General features: G+C 42.2%; 1 protein-coding gene across 1 annotated transcript in view; it reads right to left on the reverse strand.

Annotated features, from left to right (window-relative positions):
* The window catches only part of LOC147014439 (transcription factor EC-like), a 160,184-nt gene that overhangs the window by 67,594 nt on the left and 67,486 nt on the right, over positions 1-25,104 (reverse strand). The window contains 1 exon segment of the mRNA XM_085852386.1: positions 7,030-7,131. Coding sequence (XP_085708512.1) covers positions 7,030-7,131 — 102 coding nt within the window.

Here is a 25,104-nt window from a genome sequence, read left to right on the forward strand (position 1 = left end):
GCGTATATGCAAATTTGTGGATCACAGCGGGTTCGGAGGCGGGGCGACACCACCTGATGCTCAGCCATTGGATGGAAGAAAAGTGGGCGTGAATCATTCTTGATCCGCTTTTCGAGGTGAAAGGAACCCATTCACAACCCATGGCACGACATTCGGTAGAAAGGCGAAGGTGGTGGGAGTTTGCTGTGGTGGTTTGGGAAGGGTGTTGGTGGTGGCGATTTGGTTGCTGGCGGGCATCGTTTGAGAATGGCAATGAAGCGATGTTTGCGGGGTGGAGTTTTGGAGGTAAAGAGGCGAGGGTGGTGGTGTTTGAGTTGTAGTTGTTTGGGAATGATGTTGGTGGTGGCGATTTGGTTGTTGGGGGATGATTGGTCCAAAATAATGATAGAGAAAAGAAAAACGGCTCACTCAAAGGATCACAGCCTTGTGAACACGGAAATTCCCTCTAAACAACGGTGGGGAAATCTAACTACACATATACTTATCGTCATAACTGATCTGAGGTCCTTTCTGGTGTTGTACAAATTTCCACAGCCGTAACAATATATATATATATATATATATATATATATATATATATATATATATATATATATATATATATATATATATATATATATATATATATATATATATATATATATATATATATATATACTGTTATTGCTGTTGCTGACCCTCAAATCAACTGTGGTCCACCTTCGCTTGTGGAAACACGGGCTGCGGTGAACCAGTTGAAACGGGGCAAAGCTCCAGGGATCTGTGGCATCCATGCCGAACTTCTCAAGGCTGGTGAAAATGCTGCACTCGTGTCGTTGCATGCAGTTTTGTGCTCTGCCTGGAACACAGGCATCATCCCAACTGACTGGAAGAGGGGCCTTGTTGTCCCTCTCTGGAAAGGGAAGGGTGATTGCCAAGACTTCAACAACTACCGAGGGGTGACACTGCTCTCAGTGCAGGGCAAGGTCTTTGCTCGGATAATTCTCGATAGGGTTCGCCACCATCTGCTTGAGCACCAGCGTCCAGAGCAGTCAGGCTTTACACCAAAGAGGTCAACGATTGACCGTATCCTTGCACTTCGTGTCCTCACCGAACGCAGACGAGAGTTTCGGCAGGGGCTGCTTGCAGCCTATGTTGATCTCTGTAAAGCGTTCGATTCAGTGAATCGGGATGTCCTCTGGAGGATTCTTGGTCTTCGTGGGGTGCCACCAAAACTGATCGATCTGATGTCTGAACTCTACTCTGGTACTGAGAGTGCTGTGAAGTGTGGTGGTACCACCTCTGACTTATTTCCAGTTGTTACTGGAGTTCGTCAGGGATGTGTACTTGCCCCCACACTTTTCAGCACTTGTATGGACTGGATTTTAGGGAGGATGTCGGAGAGATCAAGTTGTGGTGCATCGTTTAGGAATGTCAAGATCTCGAACCTTGATTTTGCAGACGATGCAGTCATCTTTGCGGAGACTTTAGATATCCTTTTGGGGGCCCTCGAGGTGCTGAATGAGGAGTTGGAGCCGCTGGGATTACGGGTTTCTTTGGTCAAAACTAAGATCCAGGCTTTCGGTGACATCTTGGATGCTGCTGTCCTGTCTGTGTCTGTTTGTGGTGAAGATGTTGAGGTCGTGGAGAGATTCACTTACCTTGGCAGTGATATTCATGTCTCTGCTGGCTGCGAGTCAGAGGTCAATAGACGTCTGGGTCGGGCCTGGGGAGTCATGGATTCACTGGATCATGGGGTGTGGCGCTGCCGGTACCTGTGCGGGAGGACGAAAGTCCGAGTCTTCAGGTCCTTGGTACTTCCAGTCTTGCTCTATGGGTGCGAGACTTTGACTCTGACCAAGGATCTGAGACGGAGACTTAATTCCTTTGGTACCAGGTCTCTTCGGAGAATCCTTGGCTATCGCTGGTCGGCTTTTGTGTCCAACGAGCAGTTGCTGAGAGAGACTCGGATGAGATTTGTTACCTGCATAGTCCGTGAGCGTCAGTTGTGGCTGTATGGACATGTGGCTCGTTTTCCTGACGCTGATCCTGCTTACCAGATTCTCTCAGCGAGGGAGTCTCATGAGTGGAGGAGGCCAGTGGGCCGACCACGTGCCTCATGGTTGCAGCAGGTTGACCATCATCTCAAGGAGATGGGGATGGGCCTGGCATCTGCCTGGGGGATGGCCAGACGGAGGCCCCTGGAGTACCGGCGGAAAGTGGACGCAGCGACGCGCTGTTCTGGCACATGCTCCCATACCTGACCTGACCTGATATATACTGTCAGATCCTGATATTTGTTGAAACCATGTATTCGCTGTTCATAAAATGTGATGTGCTTCTATATTCATGGCCCGATGCAAAGCGTACTCAGTTTTTTCGTGTATTTGTAGTTTTTCATGGGCATTTTTGCAGTTTTTCTGACCTGCTTCTGCATTTGCGTGCCTGTGCTTCATGTACTCGTGGTTTTTCGTGGGCATATTCACAGTTTTTCTGACCTGCTTCGACATTTGCTGCCCTGTGCTTTGCATATTTTCTGTTATTCATGGGATTTTTGATTTTTCACTTTGGAATCATGAACCACTGGGAACCGGCCTATCCCCCTTTTCCCCTATCATGCTATCACCAATTTCGCAGAAACCCATCACAATTTGAAGAGGAAATTGTTGGAAATAATAGCAAACCTGAATACCATTTCCAGAAAAAGTGGTGCTTGAGAGAAGGGGTTCTTATGGGCAAGTCTAAAGCGTTCTAAATTTTTCAGGAACGTATTCACATGATCAAATATAAATTGGTCACCTCAGGAATAAAAAGCAGCCACATGCGGAGACATGGGGTCTATTGGCCTGAGGAAGCTCACTGAGAAGCGGGTAAAATGTCGCCCGAGACCGAGTCTGCTCTTTGCTGATTATTTAAATGAGCAGAGTAGATCTAGTTAACTTTTTTGGTTGAATACGCCTTTCTTCTTTTTAAAAAGCTATAACCCCAACCACCCCAGACTTATACCTTATATATCATACTATAATGGAGCTACATTCATGCCTCGATGGTATATATATATATATATATATATATATATATATATATATATATATATATATATATATATATATATATATATATATATATACATATATATATATATACATGTTTCACTCATGGTGGTAAAAAAATGCAATTTGTTGAAAATTGTCAGAAGGGGTGTCCCCTTGTTTCTTATGACCCATAAATATTTTCGGCAAATATTTGGTTTGATTTGTCAACATTTAGTGGTCCCACAGTTGGACAAGATTCCACATTTCAAGTGAAACTTTGAAAAAATCAAATGGAGGAGAAGACAAAAAATTGCAATGAACGTTTATTGAACTGAAAATTAACAAAAAATTTATGAAAAAGAAATGTAGAACAATTATGCAAGGAGAGCAGGGCAATCAAATCGTTGGGCTCAAGGAGCAGGAGGGAACTTAGCAGTCACTCCAGCCTTTGTTCTCTTGACGGTCTTGCGGTCATGATGAACAACTTTGAGGAGGAACTGCTTCTGCTGCTCGTCCGGTTCAGGCTTGGAGTTTTTGTATCAGTTCCACTCCTCTCTCTGCTGCATCATTGGTGACCTGCAGGCCTCGGACGGTGGCTCGAGTTCGTGGATCTTGCAAAACATCTTCCATGTTATGGGTAGTGACCATCCTCCCAGCAAAGATCCCAATGGCCTCTAGTGTTCGCCCTGTTACCTATTTGGAAAGACCGTTAGGGAGAGTGAAGTTCTTCTTTTCAAGTCTCTTGAGTGCTTTCGAGGTTGCTGGACGGCTTAGGTTCTTGACCATGGCTGCCCGGTCATCGGGAGACACTTGTTCGTCGAAGAAGGCTTGGGCCACTCCTTGCTCTGAGAGGTACCAGAGGTGCCTTTGGAGGGCCTTCTCTGCCGTTGACCCGAGTTCTCTATCCACAAACACCTGGAGAATCGCCAAGAACTCCAGGTCATTCTTCGGTGCACAGTTTGGGACAGCTGCCTCATGCCAGAATCTGACGTAAATGAGACTGACGAAACGGGCCAGTCGTCGGACTCCGCGTTTTTCCGAACTCGTCAGCTCCAGTTGTTGCAAAAACAGGGCAATCTTCAGGATATAAATAGCCTTTGCCATCCATCTCGCCTGATGGTAGACTCCAGGGGCCCTAAATCGAGGCAGATCTCCGCTCCATCCTCCTAGGTAGAGAAGAGAGAACTGAAGGAGTTCGAGATAGTCCTCTCTTGGGTGGGCTGCATCATGGATGACTCTCCTGAGGAAGTCTATCATCTTCAGCCTTTGTGATTCGCTCCACTCATCCAGGGGTTGTTCGTCGCTGAGGGTACCGGCAGATGTCTTGTCCAAGACATCCCATTTCCTCGGAATCGTTTGAAGAGGGGAATGTCGGGACCTGGGGGAGAGCCGAAGAGGAGTTCATAGGTGTTCTTCAGTACCACCTCGTGATTGTGATGTCGGCATGCCAGCCAAAGAAGAGGTCTTCCAAGGGACTGTTCAATTATGGTGCAGGCTCCGCTAATCATGCCACTGTTGGACGCAGTCGTATCAAATGAGAGACCGATGATCTTGTCAGCAATCTGATACGTGTCCATCAGCCGAAGAACGGTATCTGCTATCGACATATCGGTATTGCTATCGACATATCGAGATGCAATTATCGACATAGCTGACTAAGGGAACCTGTATGTTGTGTGCAATTGAATTCCAAATTCGTAACAATATTTAAAAGTTCATGATAGACGCTCTCAAAAGGCACCGTACATGTGCTCAGTATTTAAGGAGATCCGGATCTTGGCGATACAAGAGCTGAGGCCAAGAGATTAAGGTTTTGTCTTCACAAAAAGAAGAACAAGAAGAAGATGAACAACGCTGAGCTCTCTATGAGCAGCGTTCGCTACGCGAGACGCTGCTAAAAACGTCAACATACCATTCAAAAGTGTGCGACCTGTTAACACGCTCCCATTTCGCTAAGATTTTGCATCAAGCACTTTTTATAGGAAAGGTTAAAAGGCAAACCTGTGCTGATAAAATTATTGCACTTCAGAAAAAATGAAACACCCTAATATATATATATATATATATATATATATATATATATATATATATATATATATATATATATATATATATATATATATATATATGTGTATCTGAAACTCCAGGCATTGCATTTTTCAAAAATTAAAATGAGTACATGACTTATTTCTGAAAACTTAAGCTAGAATTCAATTGTAAAGATATAAGTGCACACAAAATAATTTTATTTTAAACTAATTAGATAATGCAACTGTCACAGAACATGGTCATATGAGCTGTAAGAGAATATTTATGGTATTTCAGTGACCCGCTGCAGATGGGCACTTGAGCTAGTGTATAAAAAGCTTTCTAAGCACTCACTCCAAAACTGACTCACTCACTCATAGAAATGTTTCATACTTTCTCGGTGGGCCACAATTATGAAAGTTTGCATACTTATGTAACTCAAGGCCAATATTCCAGGAAAAAATTATGAAACTATCCATCAACAAAAATATCCAGAAACAAAAGTCGGCCCATGTTGCTTCACTTTGTTACCGGAAGGTCACGTGGCTGAAGACAATGGCACGTCATGTGATCTTGCATGGGCACGATCGCTCTCTAAAGGAGCGGGGTTTTTTTCGGTTTTATGACAGTGTGATTAGAGAAGTGTCTGCGGGTTTTTTTGTTTATGGACGCTATACAGTGGTCGGAAGTCGTAAACATTTTTCTTTACAGATGGTGTGCAGTGTTACATGATATAGTGCATATTTTAAGTACGACACGTTTACATTCTAACAAACATTCAGGAAATGGTTTCATCAATGCAAATTTCCCCTGTATTGATTTCCCTGTATTGTATTGATGTTGCTGGAAAAGCTGGATACTGTTTAAAGAAACATAGCTTTGTCCCAACAAGATGAACTGCACTGTACTGTACTGTACTGTACTCTCCTGCATTTATCGTTGCAGATCCATAATTAAACCCAGATCAGACATAGAATCACTCACTTTCTTGTACCTTATTACATAAATCGTTGTTAATCTAAATTAAATTCATGTGTTAAAAAAAAGGAAGGATGCAAACATAACATGCTCACAACTCGAATTGGCTCTGTTAACGATGTGTGTGGTGGGAACAGATGCAAGAATATGGCAAGAGCTGTTTGTTTTCAGATCAGTTTGTAAGTTCTAGATCCACACCTTAATGTTTCTCTTCCAACCAAAATCATTAATCCATCTTTTAGCATTGCTGAACAACCCATTAGAATAAAAACAATGATTTTATGCAATAACCTTTGACATTATATACATTAAAAATTACTGGAGCTGTAAAATGTAAAAGGGCTCATTCTGATCACTCATTCCTGAGTGACTCAATCTTGATTATTTTGCTGCTTTCAGAATGCATCCACAATCCACTTCATCAAGAATATAAAGCTCTTCCACAATCCAGGCAAGTCACTGGTCTCTCTGTTTTCTATAATTTGTTCTCCAACATTGCTCCCTCCACTGTCTCAGTCCTCCGACTCATCCCAGCAACTCCAGAAGGAACCCATTTTCCAGTAACCCCCTTGTTAAATTTCCAAAATCCCGACTGACTGCACACCTCAACTCTTTTATTCCCCACTTCTCCTGTATATGGAACTGCCTTCCAGGTCTGTTCTGTCTCACTCTATCCTCCAGGACTTCAAGCAAGCCATGCATATCTTGTCTCCCCCTATTTTGACCCATGAACTTTATTACGCTCATTTACCTTTCCTAACCATTATCTTTATTACTACATTAACCTTTCAAAACTCAACCATTTACTTGTTAGTTACAGTGTTTCCTCTTCTCTTCCCTCTCCTCTTTTCCAGTTAGTTCATTCCCTTGAGGTTTGTCCCACTGTCAGTTCTACCTTGATCTTCTTTGAACCTCGTCTGAGTATGTAGTTGCCTTAGGCAACTGGTCATAATGAGGTGAATGTGTACACTCAGTGATACATGTAAAAGAGCTGGAAGATATTTCTTACACTGTTTGTCATCTGCACATCTGCACCATCCGAGTAATCATTCATCACCTCATCCTTCATGCTGCTCTCCAAACTGATGATGTCCTCGATAACATTGTCCATCTGAAATGCAAACACAAACTTTATTTGGATTATTCAATATTGAATGCTATATAATGCTGCTTTCTCTGTTATTACCTTTTTATCGAGAACATCAACATATCTGCAATGGGTAATTCAAAGCTCATGGAAGACATTGTATTCACATAAAATACACACTGCAGCAAGTTCGATATTCTATCTGCCACAATCATTTCTGTGTCTCTGTCTCTGTCTCTGTCTCTGTCTCTGTCTCTGTCTCTGTCTCTGTCTCTGTCTCTGTCTCTGTCTCTGTCTCTGTCTCTGTCTCTGTCTCTGTCTCTGTCTCTGTCTCTTTTTCATAATTCAGTTTCAATTGTACTACTGTCATAAATATTTCAACTCGGGATTTGGTATATGTGTTATAGTTTGTAACTTCACCATGCAGGAATCAGGTACTCATACATGAGACCTTGTGAAGTTTTACTGTAACAAGCACAGTATATATATATATATATATATATATATATATATATATATATATATATATATATATATGTGTTTACTGTATATATATATATATATATATATATATATATATATATATATATATATATATGTATATATATATGTATATGTATAATATATGTATATGTATAATATTGGGGCGGTTGGGATTACACATTTTTAAAGAAGTGGAAGGTGCTTCCAAGCAAAAGTAAAAAGCTAAATCGACTCTGCTAATTTGAGCAAAAAAGCAAGAGTGGACCCGGTCTCAGGAAACATTTCGCCAGCTTCACAGCCAACTTCATCAGGCACAATAGCTATTGTAATAATAGAGAGTGGAGCCCAGCCTGAGTTTGAAGTCTACTCTCCTATCATGCTATCACCAACTTCGCAGAACCACATCACAATTTGAAGGGGAAATGGTTGGAAATAATAGCAAACCTGAATAACATTTCCAGAAAAAGCAGTACTTGGGTGAAGGGGTTCTAAAGGGCCAGTCTAAAGGGTTCTAAAGGGTTATAGAAGGTTCTGAAGGGTTCTAAAGGGTTGGAAAGGGTAATTCTAAAGGGTAATTCTAAAGGGTTCCTAAATTGGTAGCCATGGTACAGAAATTGCGGGTGGAGTCAGGCGAACTGTCTAACCAATGGGTGGAACTCACACGCACATACACACTGCTTCTTTTATAATATAGATAAAGTCATGTCTCCTTCAGCCTGGAAACACCGATCCTTTTGAACCCGAAATGAATCCTACTCCTTCCTAAATGTAAAACCTTCCTCCCTATACCATTCTTCCAGCCATAAGTTGACATTTATCACTCTGCTCACAAATTATATTCCATTTCCTCATCTTGGGAGAATACCAAAAAAAACATCACCGAACAACAAAAAAAATCATGCTTTCAGTCATTTCCCCAGTATCTCTGCATCTATTTTTCAAATCCTCTGAACTTTCCCAACATAATTTGGTGCAAGGTGTACCACAACCAACGTCTTCCTGGCGTGATCTGATACGATGTCATTTAACCTTCCTTCAATGTCCCTAACTCCTGCTCCTTTGAAACTGCACCCAACTCTATATGTACAATCCTTCCTGCAGAATGAAGCATCCACATATGTAATACTTGCATTGCCACCAGAAACTCCCCGGCCTCATTCCTACCTTTCTCTATTGCTACACCCTCATTCCTGCCTGCACTCGCAATCGGCTCCACCCTCACCATTGCCTGCCCTCACCATGTCCTCACCACTGCCTGTCCTCGCTACCTCCTCATAATAAGTTTTAAAAGATCAACAAATAGAGAGTGGGTGCTGCTTTCATGGGGCGTAATTTGATCTAGGGCCGGCCCTGGGTTTATGCTAGCATGTAGGAGGCACTGTTGAGGCCTGACTGGGAAGTCGTGTGACTGGTTCCAGTTACAGACCTGTGCTGAGCCTGTTAGTAGAATAAACCTATTGTTCCCACTTCAGATTCTTCGTCTCTTTCGAAACACATGACAACAACACCTACACGAGGTATGGGGAACCTCTGCCCCATGACATTTTGATGCAGCCCCCATGGTGAGATTTTGTTCAGTACTGTCGGATCCCGCTATTCATGGGGGATATGTTCCTGAAAAATGCAGTGAATGTCAGGGTCCGCAAATGTCAGTGTCCACGAATGTTGTGGCATTGTTTTTAAAAGTTTTTCTTTTTTAACATGGTCGAGGCTTGTGGAAGAGCGATTTACACAGAACAAATCAGGATACAACATATCAAATGAAACATTCAGGAGAAAAGGGAAAAAGTAACAGCAAGGCGGAGGGAGAAAGTAGTCAGAGACGGACAAACAAGGGATGCAAGTAACGATGAAGGGTAAGGGAGAAGGCAAAGGGTGGACAATATGGATACATAAGCAAAATTGTGTTTGACCAGTTTGTGGATTTTGTCAAATTCTGAGGAGAAGGAAGAAGCTGCTGCTGCCTGTCTGTCAGAAAGATGAGATGTCACGGCAGAGAGTGGAGTCATCAGCAAAGAGATCAAGAGAATTTTCCAGAGAGTCAGTGAGATCATTGATGAAGATTAGTACTAATATGGGGCCAAGAATAGTGCCTTGGTACTAACAGATTGGAACTCCAGCCTTGACTGGGAGAGTTGATGAAAGGGTTCCATTGAGAGACACACATTGTCTACGAGATTAGAGGAAATCAGTAATCCAACATTGGAGTTAGCCTTGGATTCCATAAGCAGACAGTTTGGAGAGTTAGGCAGGATACTAGTCTCTCAAAAGCTCGAGATATGTCCAGAGAGACTGCCCTGATCTCATATCTGATAATGAGGGCCTTCACCATTGTTGGGAAAGGAGAAGCAGCATGTCAAAGGTAGAGTGACCAGATCTGAATCCAAATTGATGATCTGAGATGAGGCTGTTGGAGAAAAAAATAATGATTTTATGTCATCTGTGATGATGGATTCCATGACCTTGCTGATGATTGGAAGTACAGGAGGCTAATTGGTCTGTGGTTTGGCAGATCCATTTTTACACCATTTTAATGCTGTGATGTTGGCTGATTTCCAATTTCACAGGTGGATATAAGAGACCAGTCCTTAAGTGTAAAAAAAAAGTGAATATGCGAAGCTGAAAGTCGAATCAAGTCACATTTTATGACCCGCAGATACAGAGGGTGCACGAAGAGCGAATCCGTAAATAGCAAGGTCCAACAGTATTTTACGTAGCTATTATGTATGAAGGGCTGGCAGGATAATGTGGAGGTATACAGATTCCCTCTGGCTGTCCAGCCTGAGTTTGAATCTCGATCCAGATATACTTGCCGTCGAGTATCCTGTATCGGAGTGGCAACTCGTCCAGGTCGTAACCCCCAATGGTCTAGATAATGACATTGCCTCAGCAGCCCTGTGTGCCTAATGGCACAAGAAGGGAAAGAAGAAGAAAAAAATTATGTAGGATTATTAAAAATCCACAAAATTTATTTCCCAAGAAATACTACAACTTCTTTAATCCTCATAAGTTGTATATAACCATATTCGCTGCTACAAGCAAAAGCATCAGTCTTGGCAGGAAATGAGCAGGAAGACAGGAAGGACAAGCTTCACGACCACACATGTGCTCTGTATCTTAGTACATATTGTTGCCAGAGTATCACCTTATAGTTTGCGATAAAGCGAGTACATATAAGAATTATTTTGTATCACAACTGCCTGTTTTTTTAAAAAGTCTGAACAGTTTGAGATAATAAGCGGTGAAATAAGTGAAAATTTTTTGGTATCATTGGTCATGGTTGATAAAATGGTGAGCGTAAAGAAGCATAAAATTGACTCAGAGTGTCATGCTTTTCAGTCAAAGGTCAGAATTATTAGTTACATTCTTTAGATGTGCTGTTTAAATTACTAACAAATCACTAAGTATATATCTGGCCCACACCAAGTTTAACAATATCTGTTACAGCTCTCACATTAGAAAAGGTTCCCCACCTCTGCCCTGCACCATCCTGTTAGATGTCTATAACCTTTGTGATGCTGTAATTTTAATGTGCTGCAAATAATTTACCATAAAATTGTTACTTGTACTGTTCAGACGTAAACACAAACCTTTTTATAAACAAGATCAAGGCTCAAGGAAGTGCGATGTGACAGAGGGTAAAAGGCCAATGTATTGACTTTGAAGAAATGGAGCCACATATGGAGCAAGAGAAAGTATGAACAGGAAAAGATGAGATTGGGAAAGACAGAAAGTTGCATCTCGGAGGGTTGAATGAGGTAATTAGAATTATGTGGGGAGAAGATATCATGAGTAGAGAATTGGGGTGAAATTATATGGTGGTTCACCACTTCCTTGAAGCCCTGGGAGGAATGAGAGGGATTAAACTGTCTCTGAAGGAAATTCAACAAACTGAAGAAGAGTGGTGGTGTGCAGTAAACATGGAGTTTTGGAGTTTAATTAGGTGGTGGTTACTGGAAGAATATATGTCCTGGAGGAGGTGAGGAGGGTCAAAGGGCTGAGAGAGCAAAGGGAGCAGGACTGGAGGAGAGGTGGAAAAAACAGAGGCCTGCAATGTGATAACAACAGGATTTGCACTTTTGGTTCATTGTGGTGGATACAAGTAATGTTGAAAGCATTAAATTTCACATAATCTAGGAGAGACAGATGAGATGCTGGGGTACCAGCCGATATGGAAGAGCAGTACTCATTTGAACTACTGACAAAGGCATTGTAGATTGTAAGGACTTCAGATTTTTCAAGGAATCACTTGGAATGACAAAGATTTCTCAGTTGAAGCTGGCTTTGGTGGCCATCTTGGATATATTGTCAGTGCAGGAATGGTCAGTTTATAGGACAAGAAGTTCAAGTGTCTGACCGTGGAAAAAAAAGTGAGTTTGTTTAACTCCTTCCCAAGTGACAGGGTGAGACAGAGATTTGCCAGGGTTGACATATATACTCCATTTATCAGACCAGCATCTAACCAATTCCAGGTCAGCAGAGACTGATGCAGCTGCTGTCTGCCTGTAAATGGGATAGGGTACCATAGGACGCAATATGTAATCATCTACAAAGGAAGAGTGTTTTCCAGGGCATTGTGGAGGTCCTTTATGTTGATGAGTAACAAGACTGAGCTCCAGACACTATCTTGGGGCATTCCAGCCCCCATTGGGAGAGAGGAGGAGAGTGTTCAATTGATTGCCACACATTGACTGGGTGAGTGGAAGAGGTCAGAGAGCCAGTTAGGAAATCGAAGAACATTGAATGTTGCAGGCTGAGAGCTTAACAAGACTGTCTCATGCCAGAGATATGTCCAATTAGACGGCCCTGACCGCTTGTTTGAGATTCATGGCCTCTAGCATCCATAGCTGAGAGCGAAGCAGTAGTATGACCATAGATGAGCAACTGGAACAGAAACTAAACTTCTGATCAGAAAGGCTGCTTGACAAGGGGAAAGGCTATGTCAGCAGAAATAATGTGTTCCATAATGTTGCTTGCAATTGGAAGTAAGCTCACTGGTCTGTAGTTGAGAGGATCTGTTTCTGCACCCTTCTTGTGAATGTGAGTGATGATGCTATGGTCATGACAGGCTGGAGAAGCAGAGGAATAGCAGAGGAGAGAGCAGGCGGAAGGAAGTAAACAAAAGAGACGCATGAAAAGGCAGAGTAGGATTTGAGAACATGGAACCGTATTAGAGCCACACTTGTATTGTGACTTGTATTAGAGCCTCACTTGTATTAGAGCCACACTTAAAATGTAACTTCTCAAACATAAAGCAAAAATGAAGCAACCTTCCAAATGTTGGCATCAAACCTAAGTTGCAATAATGATGAATAACATTCATTAATACAAAGGTAGCTCTTAGCCTTACCCGCAGTAACATGCCCACACAGGCTGCCAACAACCAGAGGGTGACAAGGAGGATTTCCAAAGCCATGTCAAAGTAAGCTTCCTTTTTCTGTTTTACTGCATTGTGGTTTGGGAAGTCCTTCCTTTCAGCCTTTCAGTTCAGCCTCATGATTGCATTTGCATGTTCAACAAATGGACTGTTTTCGGGTTTTGATATAGCAATTTCCTTTAGACAGAGTGGAGAAAGGTCCAAGATTGTTGTGCAAAACGACTTGGATTTGTAAAAAGATAAAATTATATTCCCAATGTTGGACGAGCATTAAGATTACAATCAAGGGATTACTTGTGTTCTCATGTTTAGCATTCCCAAAATTTGGAGACTTGTATAGTTAATACCAATCATTGTTGCAGCCAAGAGACAGAAAGCAATTTTAAACAGATGGCTCATGATGCTGAAAACCGAGGTTCAAATCCCATCCACTGTACTATGTTAAATTGTCCAAAGTGTACTAAAATCCTTGTAATTCAAGTAAAAGTATGAGGTGGCACCTCACATTTGTAGAAGAAGAATGTCATTATTGTTTGCTTCTAATTCATGACTCGTCTATCTTTGCATTTTGAAAACCCCAGGCCATTGTGAGTCAGTACAGACAAAAAATTGTATTCCAAATTCATACCTGAGACACAGTCCAGTTGTGAATTCCACTGACCGGTAAACATCCTGATAGCTCAAACATTAGCGGTGACCAGATTGTTACAATCAAGGAAAGGACAGCTTGTGCCTGATAGTGCTGTCACCACATGGAACCAAGGTTCCTCATGTTATATGTGGTAGTTTATTTGGCCATGAGTCGATATCCACATGACGATATACTGATATTCACAAAAACGATATACTGTATAGTGTATAGCATGATCTTTCAAAACATTGTGGACGGATTCCGATCAAACTTGGTTGATGAGTTGAGTAGGTAAAAAAAACAAGCTGATTAGATTTTGATGAAGGTACAGATGTAGATGTGTTTTTTTTGTTTGCATACCTTGTCAAGGCTCGTATGACAGCGAACATAAAATGCACAGCAAGGGTGGCATGAGACAAGAGGGGTGTGGAAGGACAAAACAGTGAGGAACAGAGACATTAGGAGATCTGTGGAAGGGAGAGGGATGGGGTGGGGAACATGGGGTATACAAGATGGACACTACAGGGACTTTCAGAAAGAAAAGCAGGGAATTTGAGGGATGTGGGTGTGGGTGGATTAACGGGGGTAGAAAACATCAAGGTTTTGGATGGGGAACGATAAGAGGTGGTGGTGAACAGCTGTTTTGAAGGCCTGGAGGGAAGAATGGGATTGAACAGAGTGAGGGAGATTATTCCAAAGGTGGGAACAAAGAGGAATGAAAGAGTGAAGGTGAGCAGCGATTCGTGATTTTGGTAGTTTCACCAGAAGGGGGTTGTTGGCGGACCTTGAGCTCCCTGTGGAAATATGGTGGGGACAAATCGCAGACAGAGCGGGGGGGGGCGAGACTGGAGAGGAGAATGTAGAAGACAGAAAGACCACTGACCTGCCTGCAGTGAGAGAGTGAGACGCCCAACGACTTAGCCTTATCGTGGGAGATAGCAATGATCCGAAATGCCTTGGTTTCCACTGCGTGAAGCCGAGAAAGGTGAGAGGCTGGAGCACCAGCCCAGAGGGGAGAGCAGTACTCCATCAGACTGTGGATGAAAGCTTTGTATGTGGTCAGGAGCTCAGGTGGGCCAAGGAAGGACTTTTCACAATGGAGGATTCTCAGTCGGCGACTGGCTTTGAAGGTCAGGTTAGAACTGTGGCATTACCAGGTAAGATCACGGCAGATAGTGAAACACAGAAGCTTGAAATTAAGGACTTCTTCCAGAGGATTGTTGAGAAGGTAGATGTGGGGGGGGGGGGTGGGGGGGGATTCCAAACGATCCGTTCGGAGAGACATAAATCTGGTCTATTAGTAGGATATAAAACGTAAATTGTTCAGCCTAGTAGTGGTATGCATTCTACCGAGAGCCGTACTAGTTTCTCTTTATTTTCTTCATCCTCGTACTCTCTGTAGCTACTGCTTGCTAACACAAGAAATTTGTTTAGGGTCGTTGTTTTCACAACAGGATCGAGTAAAATTGAAAACGACAACCCGGATAGCATTTGCTCGAGTACCGAGATGGCATTGTTCACATTGAAGGCCGCCATCTTGTTAAGCAATGTCAAGCGCTCCGTTCCGTTGGAGTGCTTGCTTGAGCACTTTGAATCAAACTTGACAATGTACAGACGCAGATCCATTTAAATAAATACAAACTAATTAAAGGTAGTCAGCATTGTTTTGCCAGAGGTAGTTCCTATATAACAAATCCTTTGGAGTTCTAAGAAGCATTGTTTGATTGGGTGGATGATGGAAAGGCAGTGGAAATAGTATTTCTAAACTTTAAGAAGGCATTTGATGAGGTACCACATCGGAAGTTGTTAGCCAAAGTGCGGGCTTGTGGGGTGGCTGGTCAGGTAGCTAATTGGATTGCAAAGTGGCTTCGTGATAGGAAGCAAAGAGTAGCTGTGAGTGGGAGGATGTCTTGCTGGGAGGATGTAAGTAGTGGGGTACCTCAGGGATCAGTACTTGGATAATTACTATTCATAATTTACATAGTGGTGTGAAGAGTAGGCTTTCCAAACTTGCAGATGACACAAAGCTTGGAGGTAAGGTGGATAGCAGAGGGGGTGGTGATCAGATTCAGGAAAGTATTGAAACTTGCATAGATGTGGAAAAAGATTGGCAGATGCAATTTAACCTGAGCAAGTGTGAGGTGTTGGGAATGGGAAAGAACAATGAAAATAGAGATTACAGGATGCAAGGGGTAATTTTGGAGCGTGTCACACAGGAGAAGGGTCTGGGGGTGGTAATAGATATGGGAGGTAAGCAGGCAGCACAGTGACAGGCAGCTAATAGAGTTTTAGGATGTACTAGACGACCCATGAACCCATTGGGTTACCGTTGTGACAGCGGTTGATGAAAAAAATCATTTCAAGAAAAAAAAAGATAACTCCAGTGAACTATACTGCTGAGGTTGTTTGCATTGATCAAATTCTCCCGAAGAGTTCTTGACTGAAGCGGGAATTGATTTTTTAATAATTTTTTCGTTGCCCGATTTCAACGATAATAATTGATACTGCACACCGCAGGCGAATGGTGAGTAAGGTGGCCCTAAAATTTTTGCGCTATCGTGTACCGTTTTGGCTGTATTTTGGGAACATACATACATACATCCATACATATATACAAGATGAGAGTTTTAGTAATATATAGATTTCGGAGGGGGATCATTTATAAATCAAAAGAGGTGGTGTTAACATTGTACAGGAATTTAGTGAGGCTACATCTTGAAAATTGTCTGCACTTTTGGTCACCACAATTCAGGAAGAACATATTGTTGTGGGGCCGAGTTTCGGTGGCGAGCATGACCGCTAGATGGAGCAGTAGAGTCGGCTCCACCGAACACCCGGAATTTATTGATCGTCACCCCGGATAACTCCGGAGCTGACGAGTCCCTTATTGGACCGAAGATCGCCAATAGGTCGCCGTGTGGGATAGGGTCGATTGCCAATTTCAATTTACCTAAATACCCACGTCGTCAAAACTACCGGGGAAATTCACCCTCAGCGGAGCTCGAGCAGAACGAGTCATTAGCTTGCTCGAACCGTGCGTAACCTGAGTGGATGGTTACCGAGATCCATCGGTCCAAATGCACAATTTGCCGCTTCCCAACTTCCCAACACGCACCGTGCTAAACCAATGAAAGAAAAACAGAAACGAGCTGAAACATTTAACAGGGGATTTATTCAAAATGGAGGGGTGGGGGGGTAGGGAACATACAAAGAGCAGAGTTATCCGACTATAATAAATGCAGTCAATGTACAAGCAAAAGCACTTGTCCAGTTGCTACTTAAAGACAGGCCCACACACAGACACACACATACACACACAAGAATGGACCCGTTGAGTCTTTATTGAAGGCCTCCAGCTCGGGGACAGGTGAGCAAGAGACCAGAGCCTGTGCTTGGATCTGTCCACCTCGTGTGGTCTTCGACGATCCGGCTCGGCGGGACTCGAACCCACAACACGATGCCGCTCCAAGCACCAGGTACCACGCTCTCCAATCGGCCACGCACCAATCGACCAAGACCAAGGAGAAGATCAGAGGCGACGATGATCCAGCTCGGCGGGACTCAAACCCACAACACGATGATGATGACCACCACGACGATGACCACGACGACGACGACCACGACCCTCATGACCCTTTTACCACCCCCACTACCCAGCCTGACGTTTCTTATATTCCTTTTTCCTCCGAGGTCAGCAAATCGCTGTCTGAGGCACTCTCCACCCTCATTGGATGGGGCGTCGTGGGAAGGTCGCTCTCTGTGGCCATCTCAGCCCTCATTGGCCGGCGTGTCGTGGGAAAGCCGCCTTCTGTGGCCATCTCAACCCTCATTGGCCGGCGTGTCGTGGGAAAGCCACCTTCTGTGGCATGATTGGACAAGGGGCACGCCCCTGCCTTCCTGGGCGGAGTCCCGGTCTGAGGCGATGGAAATCTCCACTCATGTACGTGGCCGAACGCACGTGGGCCATGGCGTCAGTGTGTGAAGTGCAGCGAAGGAGGTTTGTTGTAAACGAATCTCCGCAGCGTACACATGTAATTCCTGCTAGACACAGGTAGGGAGCCCTAACTATAAACACACACTTACCGATATAACTGTTCTATGGGGACCTGAAAGTTGAGTGCAGTAAGCTTCCAAATTCGTAACAATGTATACCATAGAGAGGGTTCAGCACAGGGCTATTAGATTGATTCCAGGCCGAGCTAGACTTAGCTATGAGGAGCGCTGAAGGAGACAGGGCTTTATTCACTAGAAAGGAGGTGGTTGCGAGGAGATATGACAGAGATGTTTAAGATAAAATAACTGCAGATGAATCATTCAACAGAGTAGACAGTGATAGGACCAGGAGTCATATCCTGAGTAAAGGAGGGGAGAGTTAAGATGGTAGCAAGGCAGGGGACTTTCACTCAGAGAGTAGTTAATGCATGGAATGGCCTCCCTGGAAAGGTAGTGGCATAGTGGTGTGAATAAACAGTAGATAAGTTTAAATTGGATAAGCAGAAACAGTAGATAAGTTAAAATTGGAATGAGATAGGTACCTGGAAGTTATGGAGATAGAGGGGTATTGGGGTGTTGGCAGGACTTTTAGGTAGCTGAAGCATTGATAGGTGATTGTGTGCATTTGTAAGGAGTGCTGTTGGGGGTCTCGTTAAAAGGTGCTGTGTGGTTGGTGTGTGTTTTTAACCAAGCCCATATGCCACCTCCCCTGAGAAGAATATATATGTTGTTGTTCGTCTTTCGGCTGCTCCCGTTAGAGGTCGCCACAGCGGATCATCCATTATGATCCGCATACTGATTTGGCACAGGTTTTATGCCGGATGCCCTTCCTGACGCAACCCTGGTCGCCTCTTACGACACAGGGATATGGATTGGGTTTCGCCATGATTCCAGGTTGCCCTACACCCTCTTATAGCGTGGCCCAGTGCAGAGCTCCCGTCCTCAAGCGATCCTCCAACCCAAGCCTCGGAGTAGCCGGATTACAGGCGCATGCCACTACACCCGGTTGAGAAGAATATATATATATATATATATATATATATATATATATATATATATATATATATATATATATATATATATATATATATATATATATATATATATATATATATATATATATATATATATATATATATATATATATATATATATATATATATATATATATGTACGAAATAATGCAAAAAAAGAAAATACAAAAACTTAAAATAAATAGATAAATTCAAAAAAAAAAAAACACTTAAAAATACATTTTGCATTTTCTTCTTTGGATCTTGTGTTGATAAATTAGTGTGGTGTTGATGTCGAGTAGGCATGATGGGCTGAATGGGCTCCACCTGGGTCTGATTTCCTTGTGTATTTTCTTGTGTATTTCCTTGTGTGTGTATCATGTGTTGTCCTTCTGCCAAGTGTGAATAAGATTGGTCCAAACATGTCCGAGATATGGTTGCAGACGCACACATGGACGCACGCACGCACGGACACACAGGCACGAAAATCGAGCCCAAATCCATAAGCGTCCTGCATAAGCATAAACAGGAAGAGACTAAGTCCAATGGGGGCCAAAAATACAGGACAAAACATCAACAGATATACAGTGACAACCTGGAGAAAGATAAAAGAGCAGGGAATATATACTGCATATTAAAGGAGTTGGACAGATTGGGGATAGACAAAGAAGGATCATTGGAATGGCTAAGAAGAGGTCAGCTCAATTGGGAGAGAGAACTAATTATGAATACCCAAGACCAAGGACACGACACGAATGTCTTTTAAAAATGGCAAAACTGAGTCAACTGAATAAGTGTAGGTTCAGCAAGGTACACACAGACCCTTCAAGACCCCCACAGTCAATCCATTGGCCTTTTACCCTCTGTCACATCGCACTTCCTTGAGCCTTGATCTTGTATATAAAAAGGTTTGTATTTATGTCTGAACAGTACAAGTAACAATTTTATGGTAAATTATTTGCAGCACATTAAAATAACAGCATCATAAAGGTTATAGACATCTATAATATAGGATGGTGCAGGGCAGAGGTGGGGAACCTTTTCTAATGTGAGAGCTGTAACATATATTGTTAAACTTGGTGTGGGCCAGATATATACTGAGTGATATGTTAGTAATTTAAACAGCACATTTAAACAATGTAACTAATAATTCTGACCTTTGACTGAAAAGCATGACACTCTGAGTCAAGACACCTGAAGACCTAAAAGACCCTGAGGACCCAGAAGTCCCTGACAACCCAAAAGACCCCAAAAATCCCGATGACCCAAAAGTCTCCAACAACCCAAAAAACGCACAAGTCACGAAGGACCCAAAAGAACCCAAAGACCCTGAAGACCCAAAAGACCCTGAAGACTCCAAAGACCCAAAAGCCCTAAAGACCCAAAAGACCTTGAAGACCAAAAAGACCCTGAACACCAAAAAGTTCCCAAGGACCCAAAACATCCAAAAGTCCCCAAAGACCCAGAATACCAAAAAAGACCCGGAAGACCCAAAAGTCACCAAGAACCCAAAAGACCCTTTAGAACCCTTGGACCTCAACACCATATATACCCCTTACACCCTTCAGACAGATTAGATAGCTTAGACCCTTGACCGTTTAGACCACTTGAACTGTCTTATATCACAAATAAATTTAAAATAAATATAATATCACCAAGATTACAAATAAATTTAAAATAAATATAATATCACCAAGATTACAATACAAATAAATTTGTAGAAAAGAAATGTTTGGATTATGATTGGTGTAAATCATGTCAACACAGAAAATGTATGACATTAATTTCTGCAATGACATGTGGAGAGGTGAGCATTCAAAGATTTTTACTCTTGTATATTTGGTGTTACTTTTGACTTTCCTTACTCCAGCTATTATACAAGTGAGTGATGTTATCCATCATCTCCTTGGGAATGCTCTCCATGATATTTTACAACTCTTCGATGTGCATTTACTAACTTAATCCATCATGTTTGAGTTAACTCATCTTTTGAGTTATATCACAGTGCTTTTCATGTCCACTTGCTTTTGACTTTGTATTGGTGGAACCATTGTTTAAATAAACAAAAAAATCTCTCTCCTCTCGTTTTATTCTCTGTAAGCAATTTACCTTTAGCTCTCTTCCAAGAGGGTGTTTAGGATGGCCTTGAGGTATATGCACACACACACACACAGACACACACACACACACACACACACACACACACACACACACACACACACACACACACACACACACAGACACACACACACACACACACACACACACACACACACACACACACACACACACACGAAGAAGCTGACTAGCCTGGGTTTGAATCTCAGTCCAGCTATAAACTGTCCTCCTAGTGTTTCACAGGCAGAGTGATTCATCAATGTGTGTGCAGTCATTCGGATAGACGTTAAACAGGCATTCCATCTGCCGGTATTAGTTGGTGAACGTTAAAGACCCCACAGTGTCTTTCAGAAAGAATCAGCAAGCTATCGCTGGCACCCTGACCAAATTAGAAATTCCTGCCCAGGAAAACTCTCAGGAAGCAAAAACTGGAAATTTGGAAAGAGGTATGCTTGGGGTGGGTTAACAGGGGTAGACAAGATCATGGTTTTGGATGGGGGATGATCTGAGATGGTGGTGAACAACCATCTTGAAGAAGCCTTGGAGGAAATAATAAGATTGAAAAAAATGTGGAAGTTGGTTCCACAGGTGGGGGAAAAAAGAGGAATGAAAGAGTGGAGGTGAGCAGTGATTCTGGAATTTAGGAGTTTCACCAGAAGGTGGTTGCTGGTGGACCATGTGTGCCCTCCAGAAACCTAAGGGGTGGGGTACAAAGCACAGAAAGAGCAGAGCGTGCAAGACCAGAAAGGAAGACATTAAACTCTGCAAGACCTCCAGTTATTCCACGAACTTTGACTTTGCATACAAAAAAGGAGGCAAGAGAAGACAGAGAGACCACCTAATCCATGTCTTTGTAATTGCTCGAGTTTGTCAAATAAAACATCTTTTTCTGCTACAGTACTAGAAATACCCGCTCCGGAAGGAAGAATTGTCAAGTCGCTCCTTCCCTCCCCCACCCGCTCCCCTCGCAAAAGGCAGGGGGTTAAACCAGGGTAACCAGGCAGTTACCCTGGGTAACCATACCAACACGTATGCAAAATTTGGTGGAGATCAGGCCAGCCCTGTTTTTGTCAATGATTTTCAGATGTAAATACATACACACGTACTGCGCACACATACATACAGAGAATTGTCATATATAATATAGTAAGATTGGAGTTGAAGTGCGAGAAAGAAAATATGGAGAAAGGGATTGACAGAAAAAAACAATTCTATGTTGAGGAGGAGCTGAAGTCTTCACATGACATTATTGTCATCACAAGTGGCCCAGTGTCATCTGTAACATCTTGCTGCGTGCTGACATACCCAGCATTCATATTCCTCTCACATGACAACAAAGGGCACAAAATGGAACTTATTTATCGGCTTTAATAGCCATTCTGTGGCGTTATGTGTCTCTTCATTCAACAGTGGGAGTAAAGTTGTTGTACTATGTACACACAATCAAAGTTCATTTTAAAAATAGCAAAGAATATTCGGTGTAATAGCTAAATCAGCATTGCAATTACATTTTTGATTTATTGATAAAGTTTGGTCGTTTCGGCATTGCCCATCAGAGCACTTAGCTCGATTCGAGTCTCATACACATTGTGGATTTGTGCATCATCTCCTCATGTCATTGTAATTCTTGTGAAGGTTCATGCAAATTGCCGAGGCTCATGCAAGAGCTAAACGACAGAGGTTGGAAGGTCGACTGACAAGACTAAACCTTCCACACTAAATAAAGACTCTGAGTCTGCTGTTCACCAGATTGGACCAAAGTCATGGGACTTCAGGCATGGTTGTATAGCAATGAACTTTGTTCAACACGTATTCACTTTCAATCCAAAGTTTTGGTTCCTCCATCTGATCAGAAGGTTTCGGTGGGTGATACTTGATCGAGAACATGTCAGGCTTTGCTGGGTGAATGTTATCAACAGATCGTGGTGCATATAGCATCGTTTAGGTCTCAGTATTTAAGTGATTATTTTATTTTTTCTATCAATATCTTAATGACATCAATTTACATAACACAGCACACACACTGATCGGGGGAACAGCCAAATGAAAGATAGATTTGTGACCACTTTCATGAAACAATGTTTTCTTCCAATTAAATTTTAAAGAAGGAATTGCAAGGAAACACAAAAAGTCCGTTTGACCCATCATGCTTGTTTTATACTCTCATACTTGCAGGGACAAACAAATTAAGAGGGTTGGTAATTACCTCCGCCACCAAAGGTGGACGGAGGTTTTGTTTTCACCCGTGTATGTCTGTCTGTCTGTCTGTCTGTCTGTCTGTGGACACGATATCTCAAAAAGTTGTGGAAGGGTTTGATGGAGAGGTTGGGTGTGTGATAAGGCCGAAATGACTAGATTTTAGTGAAGATCCGAATCCAAATCAGAATACGAGAATTTTTTTTGAGTGATTCTTCATCGTTGAGAGATATAGGGCCACAAACGATATATATACAGTATTTAATTAAATATCAAAAGGTCGTGGACGAGTTATGACAAAACTAGGTGGATAAATTGCGTAGGTACCAAGAATAAGCTGATGAGATATTGGTTCAGGTCTGGAACAAGATCCAGCTCATCAGTGGTATACAATTTGTAAATTGTTCAGCCTGGCAGAGGTATGTGCTGTACCAAGTTCTGTTCTGGTTAACCTCACCAAATTAAAGGGTATTGCATTTGGGTCCGTTTGGTTGTTTGTTTGTTTGTTCGTCTGCACTGAACTTTCGTGTTTTTCTCCACAACCGCTTGTTGGATTAAGGTGAAATTTTCTCTGCAGGTGAGACTACTCATGTAAAATGTTTCAGTCATAATTATGACGTCAAAGGTTACGTGGTGTGGCAGCTATATTGGAAAAACGGAAAAAAAAAACTTTGGACCTCTGTATCTCTGAAACCGCAAAAAAGGAAAAGATTGAAACTTGGTACATAGCAAGTCCTCCTCATGGGGAATAAGTGATTTTTATGACATCATAGGTGCCTTCATTATGACGTCACAATTACATTTATAGAACGCCACATCTGATCAGTTAAAAAAATTTGAGGGTCATCAAGGGATAAAATGGTCCACAGAAAAAAAAAATTATGACGTCATCGGTCACGTACGTATTTCGACAGCCATGTTGTTAAAAAAAAAAAACTCCAAAAATCTTCTTCTCTGAAGTGGCTAAACAGATTTAGGCGAAACTTTACACATATGACCGTCCATCCATGTGGAACAAAACGTTCACACCTCTGATGTCATAGGTTACATGGTTTGGCAGCCATATTGGATTTACCCTAAAACATTTAACAATCTTTTTCTCCAGAACAGCTGTACATATTAAAGGGAAACTTCACACACGTGTTCCCCACACCTTGGGGGATATCAGGGTGTTCACAAATAATTGATAGATCACATGGTCTGGCAGCAATATCTGATTGAACAAAAATTTTCAAAAAATTCTTTCTGTTGAACCACTTCATCGATTGAAGTGAAACTTCACAATTATGATCGAGTAGTGATGGGAAATATGTTTTAAATTTCAACCTGAATGGATGCATTAACTAGCAGTCAGAATTATTTGATTTTTTGATCTGGGTTATTTTGATTTTTAATTTTTTTTTGAATAAGGCTCACTTAGCTGTGCTTGGATGAGTTTGAGGCTCACTTGGCTGTGATTTAAATTCTCATATCCTGATCTGTGCTTGGATGAGGATGAATTTGAGGCTCACTTGGATGAGTGGAGGAGTAGCAGCTGAAATCCGAATCCTATCCAAGTTCCTCCTGATGACTTCATCTTTGCTTTTGCTTGTTCGGGTCTCTTCTGATGACTCCAATGCAGGACTGTACCATACCTACAGTATTTGGTCTTCCATTTGATTTGATTGAATTTATTTTAATTCCATTCTGAATTAAATTGAATAATAATAAACGTCATGGGTCAGGGTCAGGTGTCCATTCAAAGGGGGGTTGCATCAAAGTGGAACATATTGGTAGCTTGTTTTTTCTTTTCTTTCTATATTTCCATCACTTTTGACTTTTATCTCTTCACCTTTTGATCTACTTATTACATGTATCTGCCCATCTTCATTTCCTTTTCCTTTTCTCTCCCTACCTCTAAATTTATTTTGTGGACATAGATTATGTTGTAGTAACAGAATAATGAACCAACAAAAATCATCTCATCATCATCTTGGATTCAGAAAAAGTTTGATAACATGCAAGAGCCACAGTGCTAATCATATACACACTGGGCGTAACAAACGCACCGCTGTGCATGTCGCATTGCACTAGGCAAGGATAGATAGACATACTGTCATGCCAGTGCTTTACAGGCAGGGCGTTTCATCAGTGTGTGTGCCATCCCTCGGATGAATGGAAAGCCAGTTGTCCCATCTGCTATCATT

The sequence above is a fragment of the Eptatretus burgeri genome, chromosome 13 (genome assembly GCF_056783735.1).
Source record: "Eptatretus burgeri isolate ZD-2024b chromosome 13, Ebu_testis_v1, whole genome shotgun sequence".
NCBI lineage: Eukaryota > Metazoa > Chordata > Myxini > Myxiniformes > Myxinidae > Eptatretus > Eptatretus burgeri.